The 25,792-nt window shown below is 36.8% G+C and overlaps 1 protein-coding gene across 1 annotated transcript in view; it reads left to right on the forward strand.

The window, feature by feature from the left end:
- The window catches only part of ALK (ALK receptor tyrosine kinase), a 173,473-nt gene that overhangs the window by 102,374 nt on the left and 45,307 nt on the right, over window positions 1-25,792 (forward strand). Inside the window, exons 8-11 of the mRNA XM_058170106.1 lie at window positions 4,600-4,762; window positions 13,304-13,451; window positions 20,238-20,369; window positions 22,129-22,273. Coding sequence (XP_058026089.1) covers window positions 4,600-4,762; window positions 13,304-13,451; window positions 20,238-20,369; window positions 22,129-22,273 — 588 coding nt within the window. The remainder of the gene's footprint in view (window positions 1-4,599; window positions 4,763-13,303; window positions 13,452-20,237; window positions 20,370-22,128; window positions 22,274-25,792) is intronic.

The following is a 25,792-nucleotide window of genomic DNA, read 5'->3' on the forward strand; positions in this document are numbered from 1 at the left end:
GATCAAAAGCTGTGCTGAGAATTACCCCCAAACATGTAGCAACCTATAGAAACTATTCTGTATGATGTTTTAATGGCTTGTGCATGACACCCTGCAAATTTCTTTTCCTCAGTTCTTGGAGGGACGAGTGAAAAAAAAAATCAATAATACACAAAAGAGAAATATTGATTTTTAATGGAAATGACTTCTTCCTTCTCCAAAGTATCATAGGCTGTGTTTAAAGAAGCATTGGATGTTTGATATGCTTAAAGCTTCAGGCAAATGCTACATTTAATAAAGCTTTTAGATCAATGTGGGTTCTATGTAAATTTCTTGGTAGTGAGAAAGTGAATTAAATCAATCTGTGGCATAAGCCTTTACTTCATACTTGTATTCAGACTAAGATGTAAACTTCATATATTAATTAATAGTTAAACTTCATAAGGTGATTGGGTACATACCTTTCCAAAACTGGAAAAGAGAAATGGTAATCGATTTCAGTTTTAATTTGGATGTATTTTTATTTTCCAACTGCTCAGTAACCACATTTACCTAGGCTAAGTGCAATATAGCATATAAAATGAAAGTTACAATAAAAGGCTGATGATGTTAGCACCTGAGGTTATTTGTTTTCCTTTGCCCAATGTAGAACTGGCCCTGTTCCTGCCAAGACTCTGATACTTTATACTGGTCAGTGTCTACATTGGCATATTCTTGGAAATGTTTCAGAAGGCAAGGCAGAAGAATACATACTTTATGAGGGAAAGGCTCCAGATGTTCTTCCCAGGATCTCTGATAGTAAGGACATCTTAAGTACTGAGAAGTTGCTGTCTGCCAAGAGAGGGCAAAACTGGATTGAGGGAATCAGAGGCCTATCAGCCCCTTCATATAGATAGATCCTATTTAGCGTTTCAAAAGGAAAAGAAAATTTAGATGTGTTTGAATTATACCACAGCCCCTGCTGGATATTACTTCCCGACCCCCTGTTGTAGATACTTGAATACAAATCTACAAAAACAAGGATGAAAAGTAATTTTTAAAGGTAGAATATGAAATGATGGGGAAGACAGTGGTCCTTAGAGGTAGATAAGACACCCTCACAAAAATTGTCATCTGACCAACATCTTATGGCCACAAGTCTTGTTCAGAATAAGGTAGGTATTTGAGCCAACATTAAACATAAGAATAAGAAAGAAAAATAGGAAATTCAGTTTGAAATAATACTGAAGGTATTATGAAGCAATGCTTCTCCAGAATTGTTTTTCAGTAAAGGATTCAATAAAATTATTAACAGAAGAAGAAATATTTTTTGGCATTGTTATCAGGTGATTTTGTAACAGCACAAAAAAGATAGAAATTATCTCATAATTTCTTATAATAATATTTTTGTTAATGGCCCAATACTGTCTAATGGCTGCTATTTACATCAATCAATGACCACTACTACTAGTTTGAAATAATTAGTACGAATAATTGGATATAGTTCCTAACTTTTTATATACATTATATTTCTTATGTCTGATTACCTGTCTTAATGAGACGCCTGGCATAAAAAGTGATGCAAGTTCTTTCAGGCTTGAAGGTCACATATATTTAAGAGTACAGGTTTGTGAATACGAAATGGTGTCACGCATCTTTTAGCACATTCTTACTTTATGTTTGGGCACTAATTAGCAGTGTCAGAAAAAAATGTAAAGAATTAAGCAATGTCAGACTTAGAATGTAAAGGATAAGCTCATGATATAGGAAACTCATTAAACAACAATTAAACTGTCCTTATTTTTTAATGAGACATGGGGATAAATCTTCACAGTTCAATTTTTCTTGTTTAATCTTCTCTCTTGCTGTATGATTTTTCTCTTTTCTTAAAAAAAAATCTTTTTTCAAGGTCACTTGCTACCACTTGAGGGAACATGTTTCATTTTTCACCAGAGATAACGCAACTGTATCTTAATATTCCTGGTATAAACTTTTGCTTGCTCATTTTATTTAACATATGCTCTGTTACAGCTGGTCTAAACCTACTGGGACAGAAAAGTGTTAAGACTTCAAGATTGCTGGCAGGATATCCCTCTGTTTTTCTGATTTGCAGTTAAATAGAGGAACATCAATTTCTGTGAAAGTGCAATACTTTCCAAAAAAGATTAAGTTGGCTAGGGGAAGGTTCAAGTAGGAAATGTAGCTTGCATTCTACTTCAGAATCTTTACTCCATTAATAATAAAATCTTGGATTCTTCCACATGGTTTCTCATTCTTTTCCTTGAGGCATTATGAAACTAGGGACATTAGGTGTGCCTTTGACATCTCACTGAAGGTAATGCAAAGCTTCATTTATATTACAGGTCAGGATTACATCCTTTATAGCCTGATGCTATAAGCAATCTTGCCACAGCAGAAGGCTATCACATAGAAAGTATATGATAAATTGTCCCCTTCAGCTCTAACACTTATTTGAGAAATTATTAATCACCATATTAGCATCAGTTGCCCCATGGCATCAGAGTCATGAAATCCTGGCTTCTGGGTCTTCAAAATATGGACATTTTAGTTCTGTTGGGCAAATGAATGGATTCAATGTTAAGTAAAGCACAGAGGATGCAATAATTAGAATATATAGAACATGTACTGTCATTGTAAGCTTCTAAGATCCATTGGCTCCACCTTGAATGCGCTAAAATTATTTCACTGGTATATCATAATGAGTCACTGTATAAGACAGGCCTATCTCAGTGCAATAAAAATCTCAGCCTAAAAATGGAATTCTAAAAGTTACCAATTCTTCTCATTTTTCTGTCTCATGGGCTTTATTTCCCATTTCTGGAAGTGGATGTGTAGACAAGAAACTTTCAAGCCTTCACATTAAGATACTCTTTCTAAAAGTGGTTAATTACCATTATATCAGTTCTCCAAGAAGGGCAAAATAATAAACATATAATTATCACACAATTTTCATTGTAATTTACGTTCCTGAAAAATTTAGGGCACCCATTTTGTCCATTATTCTTTCATGTATATTTTTTTTAAGTGTGGCATGTAAAATTTGATATATCCATTGGTGTAGGCTCTGCAGATTGAAAAAGAGGTGTAGTTCTTTTTCAAGTTGTGTATTTCTCATCCTTGATTTTGGAGTTTTTATCATACCTTTTATTATGTTTAAGAGAATAGCAAAATCAATAAAATCTTATAACGCTATCAAAATAATACAAAAACCCTGAATAAAGCACAGTCCGGTCCTACATTCAGGTTTTCTGAAAGTAAATTCTACTGAATTCTACTGAATGAACACTTGGAATGAACACTTTAAAGGCCTCTTCAGGTGTTGGAAATCTGTATACTGAGCCCACCAGGGGTGAAATGTAAAATCTGTTACTACATGGGCATGGCTTGGGGGGGTAATGTGACTGGGTGGCCATTACCAACTTTTTTCTCTTTTTTTTACTTTTAAAAGCATTTTTTTTACAACCTCTTCGGCGGAAGAGGTTGTAAAAAATGCTTTTAAAAGCCTCTGATGATCAGGCAGCTCAGCTAGGATCGCTAGAGGAGCCTTTTAAAAGCATTTTTTACAACCTCTTCAGCTGATCATCAGAGGCTTTTTTTCTTTTAAAAGCATTTTTTTCGGGTGAAGAAAAATGTTTTTAAAAGTAAAAAAAACCCTCAGATGATCACACGGCTCAGTTGGGCATGGGGAAGGCAGAGATTTTTGCTACCGATTCTCCGAACCATCCACCGCCATCGCTACCAGATTGGGCGATCCGGTCCCAACCAGGAGAATTTCACCCCTGGAGCCCACCAAGAGCTTAGGAGATCTGACATGGAACTGTTCTTACTTGAACGTGAATACCGCTTCCCCCACAACCAGGAAACCTGCTTTATTGGGGTCCAGATCACAGGGAATGCTGCATTTGCATTCAAATAAATATGATTATAATTCCTTTTCAGAATCTGCAACTGAACATGTGAAGGTCTGGGAGAAAAAAGGACATTCTCAAGCCATTTTCAAGCATTCAGCTGAGCTTTAAAAAATTAAAATGCGAGTCACAATGGAAGGGAAACCCAAATCACACAAAGCAATTGCAATTAAGTTTTAATTGCTTTATGGTATCATTTTTCTTCATCAGTATAAATTAGGGGCTAATAATTTGTTATCTGAAGATTTTACATTAACTGGGGAGCATTAAGGGATGATTCTTGTGGTATGAAGGGTAGGCTTAAGCTATATTAGAATTGAGTCTGTTGTATACCTCTACTCCATTCTGTCTTCCTTCAGTTTTCTCTGTGCTTTTTTTCTACTCTATATCTATTGAAGATACTCAGTCCTTATTGAGTTCCTTTGGGATAATCTCTCATTTTCATTTGTTTCCTACAAAATGTTTTTTCTCCTTCAAATCTCAAGGTTCCCCCAAGTTTGCTCCTACCAGAAGATCTAGTCTGCACTTGCTTTGCAGGAGAGAGGGGATTCTTTGTTAACCAATAAGAGTACATGGCATATTGGAACAATTGAATGTGAAGTTTATTTCTTTAAAGAGGCTCATGTAGATTCTTCATTTGTTGGCATGCAGCTGAGCATATTAACTGCCACCTATTTGATACTGAGGATATACTTACATGTGTCTCTTTCAGATAATTGGGTATTTAATACCTGTGGTGCCACTGGATCACAAGGGCCTACTCAGACCCAATGCAATGATGCCTATAGGATCTCTAATATCAGTGTGCTGGTAGGAACAGAGGAACATTTTCCTGGTGTACAGATATGGAGAGTTCCTGCAGACAATACATACAGGTGAGCTTTCTTTTATTTATTCATTGAAACATTGATATCCTATTCTTCAGCCCTAAAATGTTCCCAGACTGACTTAAAGAATAATATGAGCAAGACAGTTGCTACTCTAAGACTGAGATATATATATATATATATATATATATATATATATATATATATATATATATATATATATATATATATATATGTGTGTGTGTGTGTGTGTGTGTGTGTGTCTCATTTGTCATCTTCAGGCTTCAACCGTGCTTCTGGGAGCAATGTGTGATCGCAGCTGTTTCTTCCTTTTAACTGCTAGTGGGGTTAAAAGGAAGAAACAGCTGCGATCACACATTGCTCCCAGAAGCACGAAGCTGAAGCCTGAAGATGACAAATGAGACTTCGTCAAACGCTGCCAAGACATTTCCAATTTTACACGGTAGAAAACCCGAACAACCAAAGACCTACATACAAACACCCGTGAAAACCTCAGAAAACAAATATATATATATATATGTATATATATATGTATATATATATATGTATATATATATATATATATATATATATATATATATGTATATGTATATGTATATGTATATGTATATGTATATGTATATGTATATGTATATGTATACAGTATATATTTAAGAAATGATATGGAAAGACAAGAGGAAAGAAAACTGAAAGGTACTCCATCATAATCTATTTGTTTCTTACAACAGTTACTATGTTAAAAAATGAGCTGGCAGAAAATCTGCAGAGCTTGATCTCTAAAATCTATTTTCCCTCAACTTTGCTAAGCCTTGAAACATGAAAAAAATGAAGAAATTTCCCCATTGCTTTCAAAGGGCAGAACTGGATTTTATCAATTATTTCAGGAACTTAGAAAGAAAGAAAAAATCCTTGCTCCTGAAAAATGTAGGGTGAACTAATGACCCTAGATTTTATCCTTGGCCAGTTCCATTTAAAAGAGCTTAATTAGCCTGTTGTGCATATGAGCCCATGTCTAAGAGGTATGATTAGCATTTACAATTATAAAAGATATGAAAAAGCATAAGGAGCTCTCACATCTGTGCTGTATTATGAGTAAACCTTCTATCATAGTTTAAGGAGAGAATTGTGCAGAGTTAAATATGAAACGTCTAGTCTTATGGGAGTGGTAGCACAGTATCCAAGGATACCATAACACTTCTGGCAATTCCAAGAGGTCTTTTTCATCCCATTATAATTAAATAAATATTAAAAGCTTATGGTGTAATCCAGTGCAAGAATTTAGGAGCTGACCAAAATCTTTCAACAACTCACTGAGAACTCACCAAGGTTTTCTTTTGTAATATCTTTGTAGTTTTCTATAATTTTCTCCTTTTCTACATGTGTATTTATGGGGCGGAGGAATTGTCAGATTCGCTATTTCACAACAGTTGATGACTTCTGGTTTAGAATTTCTAGATATCAGTGAATAGTGAAACTACTAAAGGGCTGCCAACCTGACTCAATCCTAAATGCTGCCCAAAATCCAATATGAAATTTATCATAATGTTTAGAAGCACAATTACAATGCTACTAAGTTCAACCCATTTGTAGGTAAAAAAATTGCCAAGAGAATCACATTTGGCTGGGTTTTTTTTAAAAAAAAATGAAAACACGGCATTATTTTGGAAAAATTATAAGATTGGGATAGGCATGAGTGATTCAATTTATTTCTAAACTGTGCCATTTCCAAATAATAATAATAATAATAGTAACAACAACAACAACAACAACAACAATAACAACAGAGTTGGAAGGGACCTTAGAGGTCTTCTAGTCCAACCCCCTGCCCAGGCAGCAAACCTTACACCACTTCAGACAAATGGTTATCCAACATCTTCTTAAAAATTTCCAGTGTTGGAGCATTCACAACTTCTGCAGGCAGGTTGTTCCACTCATTAATTGTTCTGATTAGAAATCAAATTTCTCAGTTGATTCTTTCCTTGATCAGTTTCCACCCATTGCTTCTTGTTCTACCCTCAGGTGCTCTCGAGAATAGTTTGACTTCCTCTTCTTTGAGATATTGGAATACTGCTATCATGTCTCCCCTAGTCCTTCTTTTCATTAAACTAGATATACCCAGTTCCTGCAACCATTCTTCATATGTTTTAGCCTCCAGTCCCCTAATCATCTTTGTTGCTCTTCTCTGCACTCTTTCTAGAGTCTCAGCATCTTTTTTACATAATGGCAACCAAAACTGAATGCAGTATTCCAAGTGTGGCCTTATCAAGGCATTATAAAGTGGTATTAACACTTCACGTGATCTTGATTCTATCCCTGTGTTTATGCAGCCCAGAACTGTGTTGGCGTTTTGGCAACTGCTGCACACTGCTAGCTCATATCTAAATGGTTGTCCACTAGGACTCCAAGATCCCTCTCACAGTTACTACTATTGAGCAAGGTACCACATATACGGTACCTGTGTATTTTGGGTTTTTTTGCCTAAAAGTAGAACCTTACTTTTTTCACTGTTGAATTTCATTTTGTTAGATAACACCCAATGTTCAAGTCTGTCAAGATTCTTCTGTATCTTGAGCCTATCTTCTGGAGTTAATTATATTATATATATAATTATATATTAACATGAGTTAATATTGTTGATCCCACCTGTGATATTTTAATTTTGGTTTTCTTCTTCCAAAATATACATATCTGTTGTACACATATAATACAAAACATATTTTGAAAATGCATTCTAAGTTACAATGGTATATTTTTGAGCTTCAAACTGTATTATCAAATTCTGAATTTTTAAACCAAAGTGTTCAGAAAATGGAATCTTGGCTAACATCCAGGTCACCAAGGAGTACCAAATGTTGCAAAGGGATTTGCACTGGGATGGAAGAAGTAAGACAATATTTTAATGGCATAATTTTACTTTTGTCATTTATTAAGTATAATTTTTATAAAGAATTTTAATTACAATAATAAAATTAATACGAACTAAACATAGAGAAAGAGAAGAGAATGGAAAAAGAGTGAAAGTTCAGGAAAAAAGAATAAGGAAGAAAAAGAATATAATATAGAAAAAGAAAAGAATATATAAAGAAGTGACTTCCAACCTTCGCAACAGGTATTAACAAATCTACCGTGTTTCCTCAAAAATAAGCCCTATTCTGAAAATAAGGCCTAGCTTGATTTTTACACATGCTCCCGATATAAGCCCTACCCCCAAAATAAGCCCTAGTTAAGATCCCATTCACTCCATTGCACCTGGTTTCACAAGGTAGGGTGAGGTGCATGGGTGAGGTGGATGGGGGGTGGAGCTATCCCACATGCCCCGCACCCTCTTACCTTAGGATAGTTGCACCCAAGCCTCCCACTCCCCAACATCTGCCTCGCCTTGCTGGCCCACTTCTTCTGTGGCCACTTGCCACTGTTTGTGTGTGTTGCCCCCCCAACCTCCATTTCACCCTGCAGCTGAGAAATGAGCTCCAGATTGATGTGTCTGGCACACACCCCAGCCTCCATTTTGCCATCAGGAAAGGCCTCTGATGGTGAAACAGAGGCCGGGGGTGCCACACACAAGTGGTGACAAAAAGTGAGCTGAAAAAGTGAGCTGGCAGTGGCCACATGAGCTCCTTCTGGAGAGAGCTGTTGGTGCCGCCACCACGAGGTAAAGCAGTGGGAAAGACTTCCCCGAAAATAAGACCTAATGCCTCTTTTGGAGGCACAAAAAATTAGATTGGGTTTTATTTTCGGGGAAACACGGGTAATGACTCTTCATATCCTAACAGGTTACAAACAAGTATCTTTTCATCCTGTATACATCCCTTATTTATAAGCAATTCCTTAAAACATTAACTTTTCAATTTTTATGTCAAAATAAAAAAAATATCATGCCTTTGCAGAAAATGCTTTTAATCTTGATCAACTAAACTAATTTTATATTCCTTAATAGTCTTAAGTTTCAATCAAATATTGTTCTAAGAGTTTATTTCTCTTCAATACTTTATCCCATTGCACAGAATTCTTCAAAACTTTAACAAATCTCTTTATTAGATCCAGTAAGAAAACATTTTCCATCGCATTCTCTTGATTTATCATTTGTATTTCCCTTTCAATTTTTAAAATTTCAGCTAGGTTTTTATGCATATCCAATAAATCATCCTTTTCCAAATCATTCCTATGGGCTACTTCCACTTTTCAATATTTTCTCTGATTTTCAGATAAAATTTGCTCCTTCTCTGTCATCATTACCCTGTTTTCCCCAAAATAAGACATCCCCTGAAAATAAGCCCAATTGGGCTTTTGAGTGCATGGCAATAAGGCCAAGTGCTTATTTCAGGGTTCAAAAAAATATAAGACAGGTTCTTATTTCAGGGAAACACAGGAACGTATTTTAGATATAGGCTAGACATTTTAAGCAGACATCATTACTGACAAGGTTGATATTGCAGTTAATAATTTCTTGTTCCATTCTTCAAAGATATCCTTTAATATTTCCACTGTTATAACATTTTGTGTTATTTTTTAAATCACAGTATTAACTGATATAAAAAATAGGGTTGTATTTTGTTTTCTGCTTAGAACCCCTAGCGTCCAATTTCTAATATTATCACTTATCTTTGTTCTGACTTATTTTGGGTAGCCAAAATAAATCTGTTTCTCAGTAGAAACTATTTATTTTTTAATAGTTAATTCCAAAATCTGATAATAAAAATCAATGTTCCATTTTTATCTGGACCATTAATCCATATATAACTTTCTTAGATCAAAATCCTACTTAGTTTTTTGCTATTTATTACAAATTCTTTTTCTCAAGCTTATATTTAATTTTTCTTTGATTCAGAGCTGAAAATAAACTTACCTGATAAAGACTTTTCCAATATGGTATTTCAAAAGTCTATAATAGCTTTAAGTTGGTAGTAGGCAATTTTAGAAATGATTAGAAAGTAAGGCTTGCAAACGAATTGTCATTTCAAGACGCTGCCATATTTACGAGGAAGATGGCTGATTCTTTCATTTCTCAGCACTCAAAATTTCTTGTGATCTTGTCATGAAGAACAGTTGAAAGTACACATGGGTGATCTTTAATCCTCTTCTTATCCAGAGAAGTTCTAAAGAACTGCTCTATTGATTGGAAATTCCTACAATTTTGCTTTTGTCATTTTGATGAAAATCTTCCATTTTCCTGATTATTCTGAAGGGCTATTTTTGCCTATTCTAGGATAAGATAAGATAGGATAGGATAGGATAGGATAGGATAGGATAGGATAGGATAGATAGATGATAGATGGAGGATGGATGAATGGATGGATGGAAGGATGGATAGATGGATAGATGGATGATGGATGGATGGATGGATGGATGGATGGATAAATGGATGGATAGATAGATAGATAGATAGATAGATAGATAGATAGATAGATAGATAGATAGATAGATAGATAATAGATGGATCGATGGATAGCTAGATAGATAGATAGATAGATAGATAGATAGATAGATAGATAGATAGATAGATAGATACACAGATAGATAGATAGAGCTCCCTGCAGTGCCCAAATTAGCCCATAGTAGTTTAAACAGCTGAGACACGACTTGGTGAAATTGAGTAGAAAAAGTACCCAAATCTGCTTGCCTGTACATTTTTAGAGAAATAGCTGCTAATGAAAAAAAAACTAATAATGTTTCATTCAGCCATTTAGAAAAAAATGACTTGCCTATGGGAGAACAGGTGGGAATAATTTTTCAAGGTTGGCATGTAGTATGAGTATATATATAAAATATTGCCCTAATGTAAAAGAAAAGAGTACTAAATTATATGTACAGAAGTCTTATTTATTTAATGTTAATGCTGTGGGAAGAAACAACATTTAATAGGCTGATTTTATTCTTTAATATACTAGCAAGTAGATCAAAACTTACAAGTCATCAATATAGTGTCTAGCTTTTTTTAATGGGATGTTGTGCATTTTGTTTTTCATGTTTTAATGCTTTAATTCTGCTTATTTAGAGATATGCTGAGTCAAACTAGGAGTGAAATCCAGCAGGTTCTGACAGGTTCTGGAGAAATGGAAATTTTGAGCAGTTCGGAGAACCAGCAAATACCACCTCTGGCTGGCCCCAGAGTGGGGTGGGAATGGAGATTTTGCATTATCCTTCCCCCAGGAGTGGGAAGGGAATGGGGATTTTGCACTATCCTTGCCCTGGAGTGGGGTGGGAATGGAGATTTTGAAGTACCCTTCCCCTGCCACATCCACCAAGCCACACCCACAGAACCAGTAGTAAAATAATTGGATTTCACCACTGGTCAAAACATTCTCTATACTGCAAGATATTTTAGCCTGTTGCACAATATCAGACATAGAAGCTTATTTAGGATATCATGGAAGCACTTTCCTCTGACTGACATCTCTGGCTAAGAGAAATTACTGCAATTGGCTCAGTTGAGTTGATCAGAACATTCCTTTGGGTCAATTTCCCCAGCAATTTATATTGTTTCTGTTGTTAGATCTTCAGTATTTCTGGCCCTGGTTCCTTGCATGATATCACCTGAAGCTCTTTGGGCCCTAAATACATCAAGACATGATGGGGTGTGGGGTATTACATTCGAGAGAAGGATGATTTTCATTTTTGGGTAAAATATGACAAAATGAATGAGCTTTTTTTTAAAAAAAAGAAGGGGGGTATCCCTTATAAAGGAGCAAAAAAAGTGAAAAATTAAATGAATATGAAATAAATTGTCCATGTGGAGCATTTTATCGGTGGTTCCCTCTAAGATTAGGAGTCTAGTATATCTTTAAATAGAATGAGCTCAGTTAGATTCCATATAGGATCTAATCTGATAGAAAAATCTGATACTTGGTTTATCTACTGGCAATAAGCACCATGCTTTTGAACACCAAAGGGCAGACTCATCATAAGAAGGCTCCACAGAATTCTTCTAGTATCTGCAGATTTATATACTACTTTTTAAATATATATTCTCTTCCAGAATAATTCATGTCCAATTCATGTCCTCACAGGGTTAAGCACGTTCTCTTGGGACTCAATTTCTTTTTTCTGTCATTTGGCTGATTGGTTATTAGTGAAGTAGCATGGCACAGATGATTGATTCTAGCAGCAACAACAAAAGTAAAAATTAGATCTATTCAGATCCAACTCTGAATCATTTTAAGGAAGAACCTGATGGTTGTTCCTTAGCAGCAAACCCTCACTTTTGAAATGCATCATTGCAAAAAAAGATACTGTGTCCCTAGGATCCATTCTTGTTTTATTTTTTATATCAGGATAGGATTTTTTTTAACACTTCCAGATTTGTTAACTTTTAATTTTAATTTTAGTACCATAGCCTATTCTGCTACTAATTTTATTCTTGCTATTAAATGGTGACAATAGAATGGAATTTCATTTTTCTCTGTATTTTTAAACAGCTTTTTTTTTTGCTCTATGTTGCTCTGGTAAGTGCTTTATAGGAAAGAGAAAATTAAATAGAACTCAAGGAAATATATGCAATCAATCCAAGAGAAAAAAAGGTTAAGATCTCAATTTGTTAGTATTCGTTATCTACATTTTTCAGAGCCCCACCCCTTAAAAAAATTCTATAGCAGTCAGTCCATGTCCCAAGTCAAACAAATTGCTTTGACATAGAAAAGACCACCAATTGGCTTCTTTATGGCATGATTTAGTGTCCCTCAAAACAATAATAATGCAGCAAGCATGGATTTCTTTTGCAAATCAATCCCCATTTTTGCATCCCCAAATACTGTCAAAAACACCATTGTATACATTCTTGTTGCTTCAACTACTGTCACTCATCCCAACAAGATGATAATTGGCACTATAGGAGTCGTGCAAATTTGCCATACGTTATCCATGGCAGAACAAATGCCCTCTTTGTAGCTATAGGCTTTGACAAATGTGTAGAGTTGTAACCTGAAGCTAACTGTTCTTCTTTCACAGCTGCTGAATGAGGCACTAAGAGCGCCTCTCTGGGTTCCTGACTTTATTGCTTATATGCAAAATCTACTCTTACACAGAAAAATATGGCCCCTAATTGCTGCCAATTAGCCCTGCCAGCTTGCCTTGCTGAATAGCACACCTCATTAGCCATTACAGTTTCCTGCTGAAAATCAGCTCAATGCCTCCTGCTCCTCCTAGCATCTGTTCAGGAGCTCCAATCTCATGGCCATCATGTCCTCTCGTGTGTCAATTGCTGCCTTATTAAAGAATGATAGCTTGTGTTATGGAAAGTGACACAGGAGCATCATCGGATCAGATTCCAAGAACACCCCCCCACACACACTTTATGAACCATTTGGAGCTAGGGAGCCAATGTTTTCAGCAAATCCTTTGGCAGCTTCTAATCACCTTGAAGGAGTTTAGATTCTGGACTAGTTAAACTTGTGACCGAGATATAACAAAGAAGTATCACTTAGTTGTCAAGCAAATGTAAGGTTTAGAAAATGACAAACCCAGGAAACAAAATCTGTACTAGGTTATTCTGTGGTCAGAATAAATAATCCTGGTTGTATTTCTCTTATGACTTTTTGCCTTTTTTCTGTTTTGTTATTCTTTTACCCGCAGCATCTCAGGCTATGGAGCAGCTGGTGGCAAAGGGAAAAACAGTATGATGAGATCACATGGTGTGAATGTTGTGGGAATATTTCCACTCGAGAAGAATGATACCTTATATATCTTGGTGGGACAACAAGGAGAAGATGCTTGTCCCAGTGTAAGTGATTATCCTTCCACTGTTCAATATGATAACATTTCTTCTCATTTCTGTGCAGCTGTTAACATCTTGGCATCCTGAGCTTCCCAGATTTTGTCCTATTGATTGTAGCCTATTCTTATATGCTTCCCATCAACCAGCAACAGTAGAACAGGCCCACGAAAAATGGCCTATTCTGATCCAATTGCACCCCCACATACAAACATTTCCTCTGCTCTATGCCAAGTGTAGATCAATCACTCCATCTGCCATCCTGACTGCACGCAGCCTATCGTCACGTCAGGCAATGCATTTTCAGAGATTTAAAATGATGTCCACCTTTTTGCCAAGTCTGTTCTTCTGAATGGGAATTTGATTTCTGGTATAAAATGCTGCTGCGGCATCTGGGTAAACTGTCTAGTGGAGGAGGGGACAGGATGGATGTGACTGCTGATGAGTTGGGTATCAAGCAAGAAGCTGGTACTAACCATTGCTCCGGCTTTTTACTTACCCAGTAAATAAAACTCATCTATCTTGAGAATTATTGTGGATGAAGCATTTTAGTATACAAACTGGAAGCCTGCTTGGTTCTGGAGCACCAGGTATGACAGCTGGATTCCTGCTGTAAATTGTGGGGGGCGGGGGGACAGATGATTTAACTGATTTAACCATTTAACTGGACAATGATTTAACTGAGTTATGAGTGTGACGGATTCAGGCACATTTTTTTCAAATTTATTTTTTCAAATTTTGATTTATTTTTCTCACGGGAACACCAAGATGCGGAAAATATTCAGTGGTATCTTTTGAAAATGCCCAGCTTTTTGCTCTTTGTATTCCTAAGGGATCTTGTCTTGAGCATCTTTTGGATGGCTAAGATCCAAACAGTGGTTCTTCATGCTCTGCTTGAACAAATGAAATTGGAGATCTGTCTCCACGACAAAGGGTTAATTGCACAATATTAGAAAAATAGCTATCTAACAAAATGAAATCCAATGGTGAAAAAAGTGTGGTTCTACATTTAGGCAAGGAAAACCAAATGATATGTGTAGAATAGGTGGTACCTTGCTCAATAGTAGTCACTGTGAGAGGGATCTTGAAGTCCTAGTGGACAATCAACAAAATACCTTATCCCACCAGACTTGAAATCCTAGGCTTAGAAAATTTGGAACTCCGTCGCCTTCGACAAGACCTAAGTTTAACTCATAGAATCATCTATTGTAATGTCCTTCCTGTTAAAGACTACTTCAGCTTTAATTGCAATAATACAAGAGCAACCAATAGATTTAAACTTAATGTTAACCGCTTTAATCTAGATTGCGGAAAATATGACTTCTGTAACAGAATCATCAGTGCTTGGAACAAGCACCGATGATTTACCTGACTCTGTGGTCTCTTCCCATAATCCCAAAAGCTTTAACCAAAAACTTTCTAATATTGACCTCACCCCATTCCTAAGAGGACGCATAAGCACACAAACGTGCCTACCATTCCTGTCCTATTGTTTTTCTTTTTCTTCTTCTTATAGATATATATGCTTATTCCTCCTAATATTTACTCATATATATGTTTATACACTATATAATCTTTTTGTATGATACTTATATATATTGTTGTGACAAAATAAATAAAATAAAATAATAAAATAAAATAAATAAATCACTTAAATATGAGCCAGCAGTGTGTTGCAGCTGCCAAAAAAGTCAGAAGAGTCCTAGGCTGCATTAACAGAGGGATAGAATCAAGATCTTGTGAAGTGTTAATACCACTTTATACCACTTGATAAGTACCACACTTGGGATACTGCATCTAGTTTTGGTTACCACAATATAAAATAGATGTTGAGACTCTAGAAAAAGAACAGAGAAGAGCACAAAGATTATTAGAGGATTGAAGGCTAAAACATATGAAGAACTGTTGCAGGAATTGGATATGTCTAGTTTAATGAAAAGGACTAGTGTTTGACATGATAGCAATGTTCCAATATCTAAGGGCTGACTCAAAGAAGAGTGTGGTCAACCCAGGGGTGAAATGCTCCCAGTTCGGACCGGCTCGCCTGATCCGGTAGCGATGGCAGCTGCTGATTTGGAGGCAAAAATCCCTAACCCCGCCCCCCCCACCTCTGCTGAACCGCACCATCAGCAGAGGGTTTTTGTTTTTTTTTTATTTTAAAAGCAGTTTTTCTTCAGCCGAAAACATGCCTTTAAAACAGGGGTAAAATGCTCCCGGTTCGGACCAGCTCACCCGATCCAGTAGCGATGGCAGCTGCAGGTTCGGAGAACTGGTAGCAAAAATCCCTGGCCCCACCCCCATGCCTCTGCTCAGCCGCACCATCAGCAGAGGGTGTTTTTTTTTACTTTTAAAAGCAGTTTTTCTACAGCAGAAAACATGCCTTTAAAAATAAAAAAAAGCCTTTGAGGTTCCTGCCCCTCAGCTGAGATCGGCAGAGCCTTTAAACTTTAAAAAAAAATTAAAGGCTCCTCTGGTGATCTCACCTGAGTTCCTCATCAGCAGAATCTTAAAAAACATGTTTTCTACAAGTAAAGAACAGATTCTAAGGCACTTACCTGATTACTTATCTAATGCATGGCTTTCCCAGCCCAAAAGCAGCAATTTCACTTTCAGCACCAGACAGAATCAGTTGCTAGCTAATCTATTTCCTCAGCGAGAAACTAATGCTGGCTGGTTTTGCTGGCTGAGGAACTCTGGGAATTGAAGTCCACAAACCTTAAAGTTACTAAGGTTGGAGACCCCTGATCTAAAAAATATAAATAAAATAAAATAAAATAAAATAAAATAAAATAAAATATTTGTGCAGCTTTCTGAGATTTGGTGTGTTTCTGTAGTGTTTCACTCTAACTACACAAACACACAAAATCTCACAAAGCTGTATGTGGCATTTTGTGTGTGTGTGTGTGTCAGTTGTGTTGTGTTGTGTGTGTGTAAAGTGTGAAAGTTGGTTTTTGAGCTTTCTGTGGTTGTGTGAGGTTCCTGCTTGTTGCAAGGGCCATTTTGTGTGAAGTGCAGCTGCTTTTACATTTTGTGTGTGTCAGTTGTGTTGTGTTGTGTTGTGTTGTGTGTGTGTAAAGTGTGAAAGATGGTTTTTGGTACCACTTATTGTTTTGTATACTTTGTTTATTATTTTTATTATTTATTGTTATTGGCCACCCAGTCATCTGACCACCAAGCCACACCCACCAATTAAGCCACACCCACAGAACCGGTAGGCAAAATGTTTAGATTCCACCCCTGGGTCAACCTATTCTCCAATACATCTGAAGGCAGAACAAGAAACAATGGATGGAAATTAATTGAGGAAAGAAGCAATCTAGAACTAAGGAGAAATTTCCCGACAGAAGAATTAATCAAGAATGACTTTTTTTTTTGCATTTATATCCCGCCCTTCTCCGAAGACTCAGGGCGGCTTACACTATGTTAGAAATAGTCTTCATCCTATTTGTATATACAAAGTCAACTTATTGCCCCCAACAATCTGGGTCCTCATTTTACCTACCTTATAAAGGATGGAAGGCTGAGTCAACCTTGGGCCTGGTGGGACTAGAACCTGCAGTAATTGCAAGCAGCTGTGTTAATAACAGACTGCATTAGTCTGTTGAGCCACCAGAGGCCCTAGACTTGAATCTAGAAGTTGTGGGTGTTTCAACACTGGAGATTTTTAAGAAGAAATTGGACAACTATTTGTCTAAAATGATATAGGATTTCCTGCCTGCACAAGGGATTGGACTAAAAGACCCACAACATTCTTTCCAACTGTGTTATTCTGTTATTCAAATTTTCCTGATGCTTCTTATAAATGAATACAAGAGGTTGATTGTCCTTTTGAACCAGACACTTTTGCTTATTTTTAATCTGTGATCTGGGCATTGTGGCATACTCTAATATATGAAGTCATTAAATTACAGACCACTGTAATCTTTATAAGAATTTATTGAGTGGTAATGTAATCGAGGCAAAGATATTGCATTGACTTTGTGAAAGTAGTTGCAGTAGTTTTAACTTGATTGGATTGTAATCAGTTATGCATTTGCTGTGAAGTGTGTTTCATATGCATAGTATTTATACATAAAATACAATGTGTGTTGGGGTGAAATCCAGCAGAAATTTTAAGCAGTTTGGAGAACCAGTAGCAGAAATTTTGAGTAGTTCAGCAAATCGGCAAATACCATCTCTGGCTGGCCCCAGAGTGGGGTGGGAATGGAGATTTTGCAGTATCCTTCCCCTGCCACACCCACCAAGCTACACCATGCCCACTAAGCTACATCCACAGAACCGGTAGTAAAAAAAATTGGATTTCACCACTGGTGTGTGTATGTGTGTGTAGAAACCCAACTATGATGTGTCACAATTGGAGAAGAGCTGGCTAATCTAACAACTTTGAGTCACTGCATGAAGTTGTTAGATTAGCCATCCCTCCTCCAGTTGTGAATTGGATGGAGCTAGTAGATGTTTTCTTATGACACCAAATGGCCCTTGAAGAACCAATTCTAGTCAAGCTCCTAATGATCAACAAATTAAATTTAAAAGATATGTTTAGTAAGTTAGTACAGTTCTCTTTTTCTTCTTGTAAAGATTAGATTATTGTAGCTTGTTAATAATATAAATCACTACAGAGTAAGAATAATGCATGTTTTTCTGTCTTTGGTCTGAAATTCTTATTGTGAAGCATGCCCAAGGGGCTTTTCTTCTTTTTATAGATTATAGATTAAATTGATCTAAACAACATGGCATTGCCTGATGTATTCAAACAATACACCTGAAGCAGAGGCCAATTCCTGCCTGTGTATTATTTGATAGCCATAAGAGATAGATGTTTGGATAAACAAGGAACAGTATGAGGTCATGGATATAGTTCCTTATAATGATTTTCAAGGAATTAAATTTCTCAGTCATTTCGCAGCTATCAAGTATCTACAGCAGCATCTGCAGTAGGGGTGAAAGTCTGCATAAACACAATTGCAGTATCACAATCCAAGTTCTCTCCCTTTTGTATGTATGATGATGTGGCATGGGATAGGGTTTGGCTCACAATGCTATGCCTATCATCTTACAGATTTTGAAAATGCCACAAAATACCTTGGGGTGCAATCAATCAGTTGCAAAAGAGTCACCTCCAGGTGAAACGGGCAGCACATAAGATGGATGGATGGATGAATGGATGAAACATTCAAGGAAGTATATAAATATTCTGTGGCTATTTGATCACTGTTCAGAGGCTGAATAAGGGATTATAATGAACAAATGATCCAATTTGATTGATGGATGGATTTAAATGTTTATGGTTGCCTATTTCAAATTCATGACTCTGGGAAGCTAACAGCAATTTAAAACTATAAAATAAAATAGAACAATTTAAAAAACAGCACAAATACAATCAGTTTCTACCTGCCTGGTCAATTCAAAAATGAGGCAAGTAGTAGTTCAAAACATCTAGAGGAAATTGGGTTCACTATCCTTAGAGGTTCGATTATGAATTCAAACTCCTATTGAAGTGATTATTTTTCAACATAATCTAATCCCTGAAACATGAAAAGTCAGGTTTTTATGTCATCTTAAGATTCATGAAAAAAAGCTGGAATATAAGTAAGCATTTTAACAATGTTAAACAGGTTTGGTTCTAATCCCTGAATAGGCTCTGGAGTGAATGCATTCAGTCACAGATAATTTCTCATCTGTATGTTAGAAGTTCCCTAGAAACAGAATATATCCTTATTTGCACTGTGTCTATTCTGGCAGTAAAAGTTTATTAACAATATTTATAAGACATCCCCATCCACATGGACTGTGAGCCAATCTAAAGTATCCAATTTTTAATATGCTCCACACAAAGCATATGCCTCAGTGTGCAAGCCTACTTTTAGAAAAGAATATACTGAATATACTGAACTTCTAATCTCACAGTACAGACAGCATGCCAACATAAAATTAAAATTTGTGCTGTTTCCCAATACAGCCGGGATTGAGGCAAGATCTTCTTGCTGGGCCAAGGAGCAGAATGACAGACCCAACATTCATAACTCTGCTACTTATGTCCTCTCTGAGCTTAGTAGAGCAATGTGGTGCATTAGGAAATAAATTTCTAATAATTAAGCTTTGATGAAAAATCTCTTGAAATATTCAGGAATACCAAATGGCTACTGGCAGGAAGATGGGGTTGTTTTTCAACCATCTCTTATCAAATAAAAATACACCATTGCCTGAGGGAATTGCCTAGCACTTTTATCATTACATTAAACAGCAAATTAACACAGTTAAAAGGCAGGCAAGAACCTAATTTCTATTTCATAGCACCTGTAACCTACTATCAGTTTCATGCCAATTGGCTTGGGTCTGTTCTAGACGTGCCTCAGAATGAATTGATGCTGTACATCCCATGGTGACTCCTCAGTCTTCTGCTGCAAAATGTCTTATTTCATTGATTTCTAGTGTGTCATGCTGTATTTCCTGTAATAAAGTCAACAAATCAAAACCTATCAGGAAGTAAAGGTCTCTAGCACACTCCTTTTCATACTAAGCTAATTGCAAACTGTTCCTTCTGCAAAGGAGGATTCAGCCACAGTCTGAAAGAGCCAGATGGTAAATTTGATAACAAAGATTGAATATTCCAGAATGTAATGTTCCAGTACAACTGGATTAGAGAAGACAGCTCTTTCACTTTGGAACTCTTCTCATTCTACTCCAGGTGTAAGCTAAGAATTAGGCTAGGGATAATTCAGGTTCAGTAACTCTCGGAGGGGGGCCAAGAAGAGATTTCTCCATCTGAATTTGCTTATTTGGTTATATGAGCAGATCCATCATGCCATACAGAAAGTCTGCCGTGGAGAGAATAATGTGGTTGAAGATGAAATTAAAGCAAATGGAAGCATCCAAGAATGGGCAGGAGGAGGAGGTGGAGGAGGAGGTGCAACGTACATATTTAAGGTATTATTATGTTATTATATGTACCTTATATTCTGATTATGGGCTCTTCTTTTGGAGGCAGACGACTAAATTTGAGATTTTTTTCAAACAAAATATTTCTCTAACACTCGGTTGTATTAAGAGAAAAGGTAAGCAGAAAAATTGAGGGTGTCAAAAACAGACTGAGTAGCTCTTTGGGGAACTACCTCTGAAAGAATGCAAACCCTGAAACAAAGCCCCTGGTTTCTATATTTTCCACACCTCCCTCTTCCATCACAGGCTCAAGAAAGTCTTTGTTTCTATTTTTTCTTAATAATTTCAGTTTAATACTGTGCCCAAAGCATTAACTGTTTTTAGAGGTTTTGGCTTATTGCAGTTCCTGATTAAAGCAGCCTTCTCCAAATGTCTGATGTATCTGGCAACTGGGTTTTGTCCTGAACTTGATTTGCATCTACTTGAAGCTGTCATCTATTGGTATGTGGTAGGGTATTATCAATACACTGATGACATCCAAGTACATCTCTCTCCACTGAGTTGGGAGATGTGACAGACACCAATGCCTAGACACCTATCAGGGTCTAAACAGTGAGAGGCAGATTCAGTCCAAGCAAGTGGCTGTTCATTCAAATTCTGAGACCAATTCAGTATTGAAGGGTGTGTTAAAAGAAAAGACTTGTAACCAAATAGCCACCAGGGTACATCATTTCTACTGAAAAAGCAGTAGAGACTGTGACCCGGAGGGTTTTTGCCCAGGTGGATCAGGACATAATGAAGGCAAACACTTACACCTTTGACATTTCACAGTTGGATTGCTGAAATGTGATCTCTTGTCTTTGAAGACCACCACCCCCCCCCGGAAACTTCAGCTGGTGCAAAATGTGGGTGCCAATGTGCTTACAAGACAATGACAGTATAGTCATGTGATACTATTTTTATGGGAGCTGCATTGATTACAATTCATTTATAACATAATTCATGGCACTGGTTATCATCTACAAAGCTCTACATGACTCTGGGTATCGCGGCCACTTATCCTTCATAAATAAATGAGACTGCTTGCAGAAAGTACCTTCTTATCAATAGGTACAACTGAAGGGAGCATTGAAGAGGCATTTGCAATGGCTGCTTCCATCTTTTGGAATAGCTTAGCCATCAGGGCAAGGACCTTATAACCATCTGTAGAATAATTAAGCCTGGCTAGTCCAGAAGGCCACAGCTGAAATCAGATCTGAGGCCACCAGTGACACTGCAATTGTTATTGTGTTGTAGTTTTATCATGCATCATTGAATTTTTATCCATATTGCATTATGCATTGTTTGCAGAGGAGTGACGCATTTTTATAAATTGATCAACTAGTGAACTGACACAAACACCTTCTAAAATTGCTTTTTTTCTGCCCACCATTGGATTCTTTGAAGCTTTTAAAGCCACAGTAGCAGCACTTCAAAATTAAAGCCAGAAGATCTAAAACAACAAATACCAGTCCATCAAGATTGCCAGTACAGGCACAGAAGCAACTGCTGTCTGGTTTATTTTGGAAAAAAAATGAACATCTGTAAATTGTGGGTGGCATCCAAAAACAAAATTTGCCTGTAGCATCCAAAATCTATTAAGCCAAGATTTGTTAAATCAAGGTTCGCTGTGTATAAAAATGCAACAGTAACTTAGATCAATCTACAACCCTGTGAGGGTTGTGAAGTACAGTTTATACATAAGGAACACATTTATTATTTGCACACCTGGCACAGTTAAACTCTCATTTTATCTCTACCTTTGAAGATCGAGAACGGAAAGCCAGTGCCCTTGATCATTGCAGCAGGAGGAGGTGGCAGGGCCTACAGGGCCAAAGCCTATGTATTAAACCAGGAAAGGCTGGAGAACGATATATCTATTCCGGGGTTCAATGGGAAATCTGGAGCCGCAGGTAAGAAATTGTTCCAACCTCTTTGCCAGGCTTATCAAAAGACTTGGTGTAGAAGCCATGGCTTGTGATCCACAAAGGAATTCCCAAGCAGTCAGAACAGGCATTTGGCATCAGCTGATCTATTTCTGCTGCCTGACAAACAAGGGTTGGAAAAGCAGCGGTCGGTGTCCTCAGACTGCTGCAGTGACAATTCATCAGACTAGGTTCCCACTATCCATATGGTTCTCTCTTGTACATTCATAAAATTATTTGGATCACAGCCATTAACATTAGTGAAGAAGGATTGCTGGAGCACTATTGGTGGGAATGTAGAATCTACAGCTGTCGTTTTCTTCCCATATCGTTTTGCAGAATTATTCATGTTAAATTGCCCAAATTATAAATATTCATGAGATTCGTTCAAAGAAAATGATATGCTTCTGAATATATGCAGTGCTTGAGAGGCAGAAAAAGTATAAATTATATTTTGACCAATTAATCAGAGTGATATCTTCCACCAGAATTTGAAAATAAATAAACTCAGAGTGAAGATTATTCAATACGGATTAGTCATTTTTTATCCTTACGGCGTATAGCAGCAGTTTGTATTTGCAGTTTAATAGATTTAAAATCATTTTAATATATATGTATTCTGTTCTATTATTGATGAAAAATAACTTTTTCAAATCAATCCACCTTTAAATGTTTTTTTAAAAATTATCCTTGTATAGATTAAAATGTTAAAAAGCTTCTGCAAAAATGTATACCTTAAAAGGGGATCTTTTGCCCTGTTATTATTTCAGTAGTAGTAGGCTACTAACGTAGCTTCCTAATACTAGAGCAGGATTTAAGGGCAACTTATCTTTAAGAATAATAAAACAATCCCTGTTGCTGATTATGCGGGTAAAGGCAATATATGCTACTTATTCTGTGGCTCTGTGCTGAGTTAGAATGATCTTGCAAACAATTCAGGTGTCCACACTAGCTTGGTTTCATGATCTTTATTTCTAGTATAACAACCATTTTTAATGTAATAGATATTCTATTCAGTTCAGGCTTATTCCCTGACCCTTCCTTTCTAATTGCCCAAACTCCTTCAAAATATGAATGTAAAAGATGTTCAGACTGTGTAACATTCTGCCTCTGGTAATGCGCAAAGTCTCTGAGACTTGTCAGAGTTCTAATAAGAGTTGCTTACTGCTTCTCTGAGCACATGTTTGGGAAATAGATGGGCCCACAGGGTATGATCAAAAAAGTCATGATAGCAGCCCTAACAATGCAAGTTCTTTCCATCTTCCTTCCTTCCTTCCTTCCTCCCTCCCTCCCTCCCTTCCTCCCTCCCTCCCTCCCTCCCTTTTTCTTCCTTCCTTCTTTCCTTTCTTTCTCTTTTTTCTCTTTCTTTCTTTCTTCCTTCCTTCCTTCCATTGTATGTTAAAAACAGGTAGAGCTTTGATCGCAACTGCCACAGCCATAACATTGACTATAGTAGCAGACACCTTTTTTGGGAGAGAATAAGCAAGGTATGAGAAAGAGTAAATGGAAGTTTTAATGACTTTGGACACATTCCTTCCCATCACCAGCATGTCACCACCAATACATTGTCACAAGGAAATGCAGGTTTTGACAGTTCAAAAGCAAATGAAGACATTTCAATGATCTTGTGTATTGGATGTAAAGGTAAAGATTCCCCTCGCACATATTTGCTATTCGTTCCTGACTTTAGGGGGTGGTGCTCATCTCCGTTTCAAAGCCAAAGAGCCAGCGCTGTCCAAAGACGTCTCCGTGGTCATGTGGCCAGCATGACTAAATGCCAAAGGTGCATGTAACGCTGTTACCGTCCCACCAAAGGTGGTCCCTATTTTTCTACTTGCATTTTTTATGTGCTTTCGAACTGCTAGGTTGACAGAAGCTGGGACTAGTAATGGGAGCTCACCTCATTACGCGGCACTAGGGATTCGAATCGCTGAACTGCCAACCTTTCAATTGACAAGCTCAGTGTCTTAGCACTGAGCCACCGCGTCCCTTGTATTGGATATAGACAATAAAATGCTTACAAAATGTGTTGCACAGAGACAAAGAAAAGTAATTGTCAGTATGTTATGTCTGGCTGACTATGTGACCAACAATAGCAAAATAGAAAATTGGAAACATAAATAAAACAGCTGATATGAACTACAGAAATGATAAATTAGAAAAAGTAACAACAATAAAACCAGTAATGGCCAGCACTGAAACAAACTGACACACAGACACACCAAAGAATTAAAAAAGAAAATTATGGCATATGCAGAATGAGCAGTAGAAAAACTGGCATCATTGAAATTAATCTCCACTCCCTAATCATTTTTGTTGCTCTTCTCTGCATTCTTTCCAGAGACTGAACATCATTTTTGTATTGTAGTGACCAGACTGGATGCAGTATTCCAAGTGTGGCCTTACTAGAACTTTGTAAAACAGTATTATAATTTCACATGATCTTGATTCTATCCCTCTATTAATGCAGTTTAGGATTGCATTGGCCTTTTTGGCTGCTGCTGCACACTTTAGCTCATATTTAAATGATATCCATTAGAACTATAAGATCCTTCTTGCAGTTGCTGGCATTAAGCCAAGTTTCATTTATATACCTATACAGTTGGTTTTTATTACCTAAGTGTAGAACCTTACTTTTATCTACAGTGAATTTCATTTTGTTACTTGGGGCTCAGTGTTCAAGTTTGGATCTTGTGTTTGTCTTCTGGGGCATTGACTATTCCTCCCAGTTTTGTGTCATCTGCAAATTTGATGAGTTCCCCTTCAATCCTGTCGTGTAGATCATTTATGAAGATATTGAAGAGTACTGGGCCTAATACAGAACCAGTGGAGTGCCCCACTGATTACTTTCTTCCGAGTGGGTGTAGTTCCATAGAGTACAATTTTTCAGCCAGTTGCAAACCCACTGGGTGGTAGTGCTGTCTATCCCACATTTTACGACCTTGCCAAGAAGTAGGTTCTTCAAAAGAAAGAACCTTCAAACCAACATATTCTGTTTTTATAATCAAAAGTAAACATTTGATTCATTACCACATAGTTGGATCATCAAATGTTTGAAAACAACTATTATCAATAAAAACATTAGAATGTTTATAGAAAAAATAATGAAACAGTGGAAGACAAATTGGTAGTTGGAAATGAAAAATATGGGTTTGTCAATATTAGTGGAGGCATCTTCCAGGCTACTTATTATCTTTCTTATTATATGCCATTTCTGTGCTCCCACTTTCAGTGATTTTGAAAAAAACAAATCTTGGATACCACACAGCAAAAAATGCTAATAAAATCTCACATTTGCTTTGTATTGATGATCTGAAACTTTGTGGAAAATCAGAAATTGAAATCCTTCGTTGACAGATACTGTAAAAGATTTCAGCACAGCTATAGCCATGGACTTTGGCCTTGAAAAATGTGCTGCGGTAGCAATAAATTGGGCTAAAATCACAAACAGTAATGGAATTGAAATGCCAAATGGCTAAACCATCAGCAGCCATCAGGATGAAACCT

Source organism: Ahaetulla prasina, chromosome 1, assembly GCF_028640845.1.
Source record: "Ahaetulla prasina isolate Xishuangbanna chromosome 1, ASM2864084v1, whole genome shotgun sequence".
Lineage (NCBI taxonomy): Eukaryota > Metazoa > Chordata > Lepidosauria > Squamata > Colubridae > Ahaetulla > Ahaetulla prasina.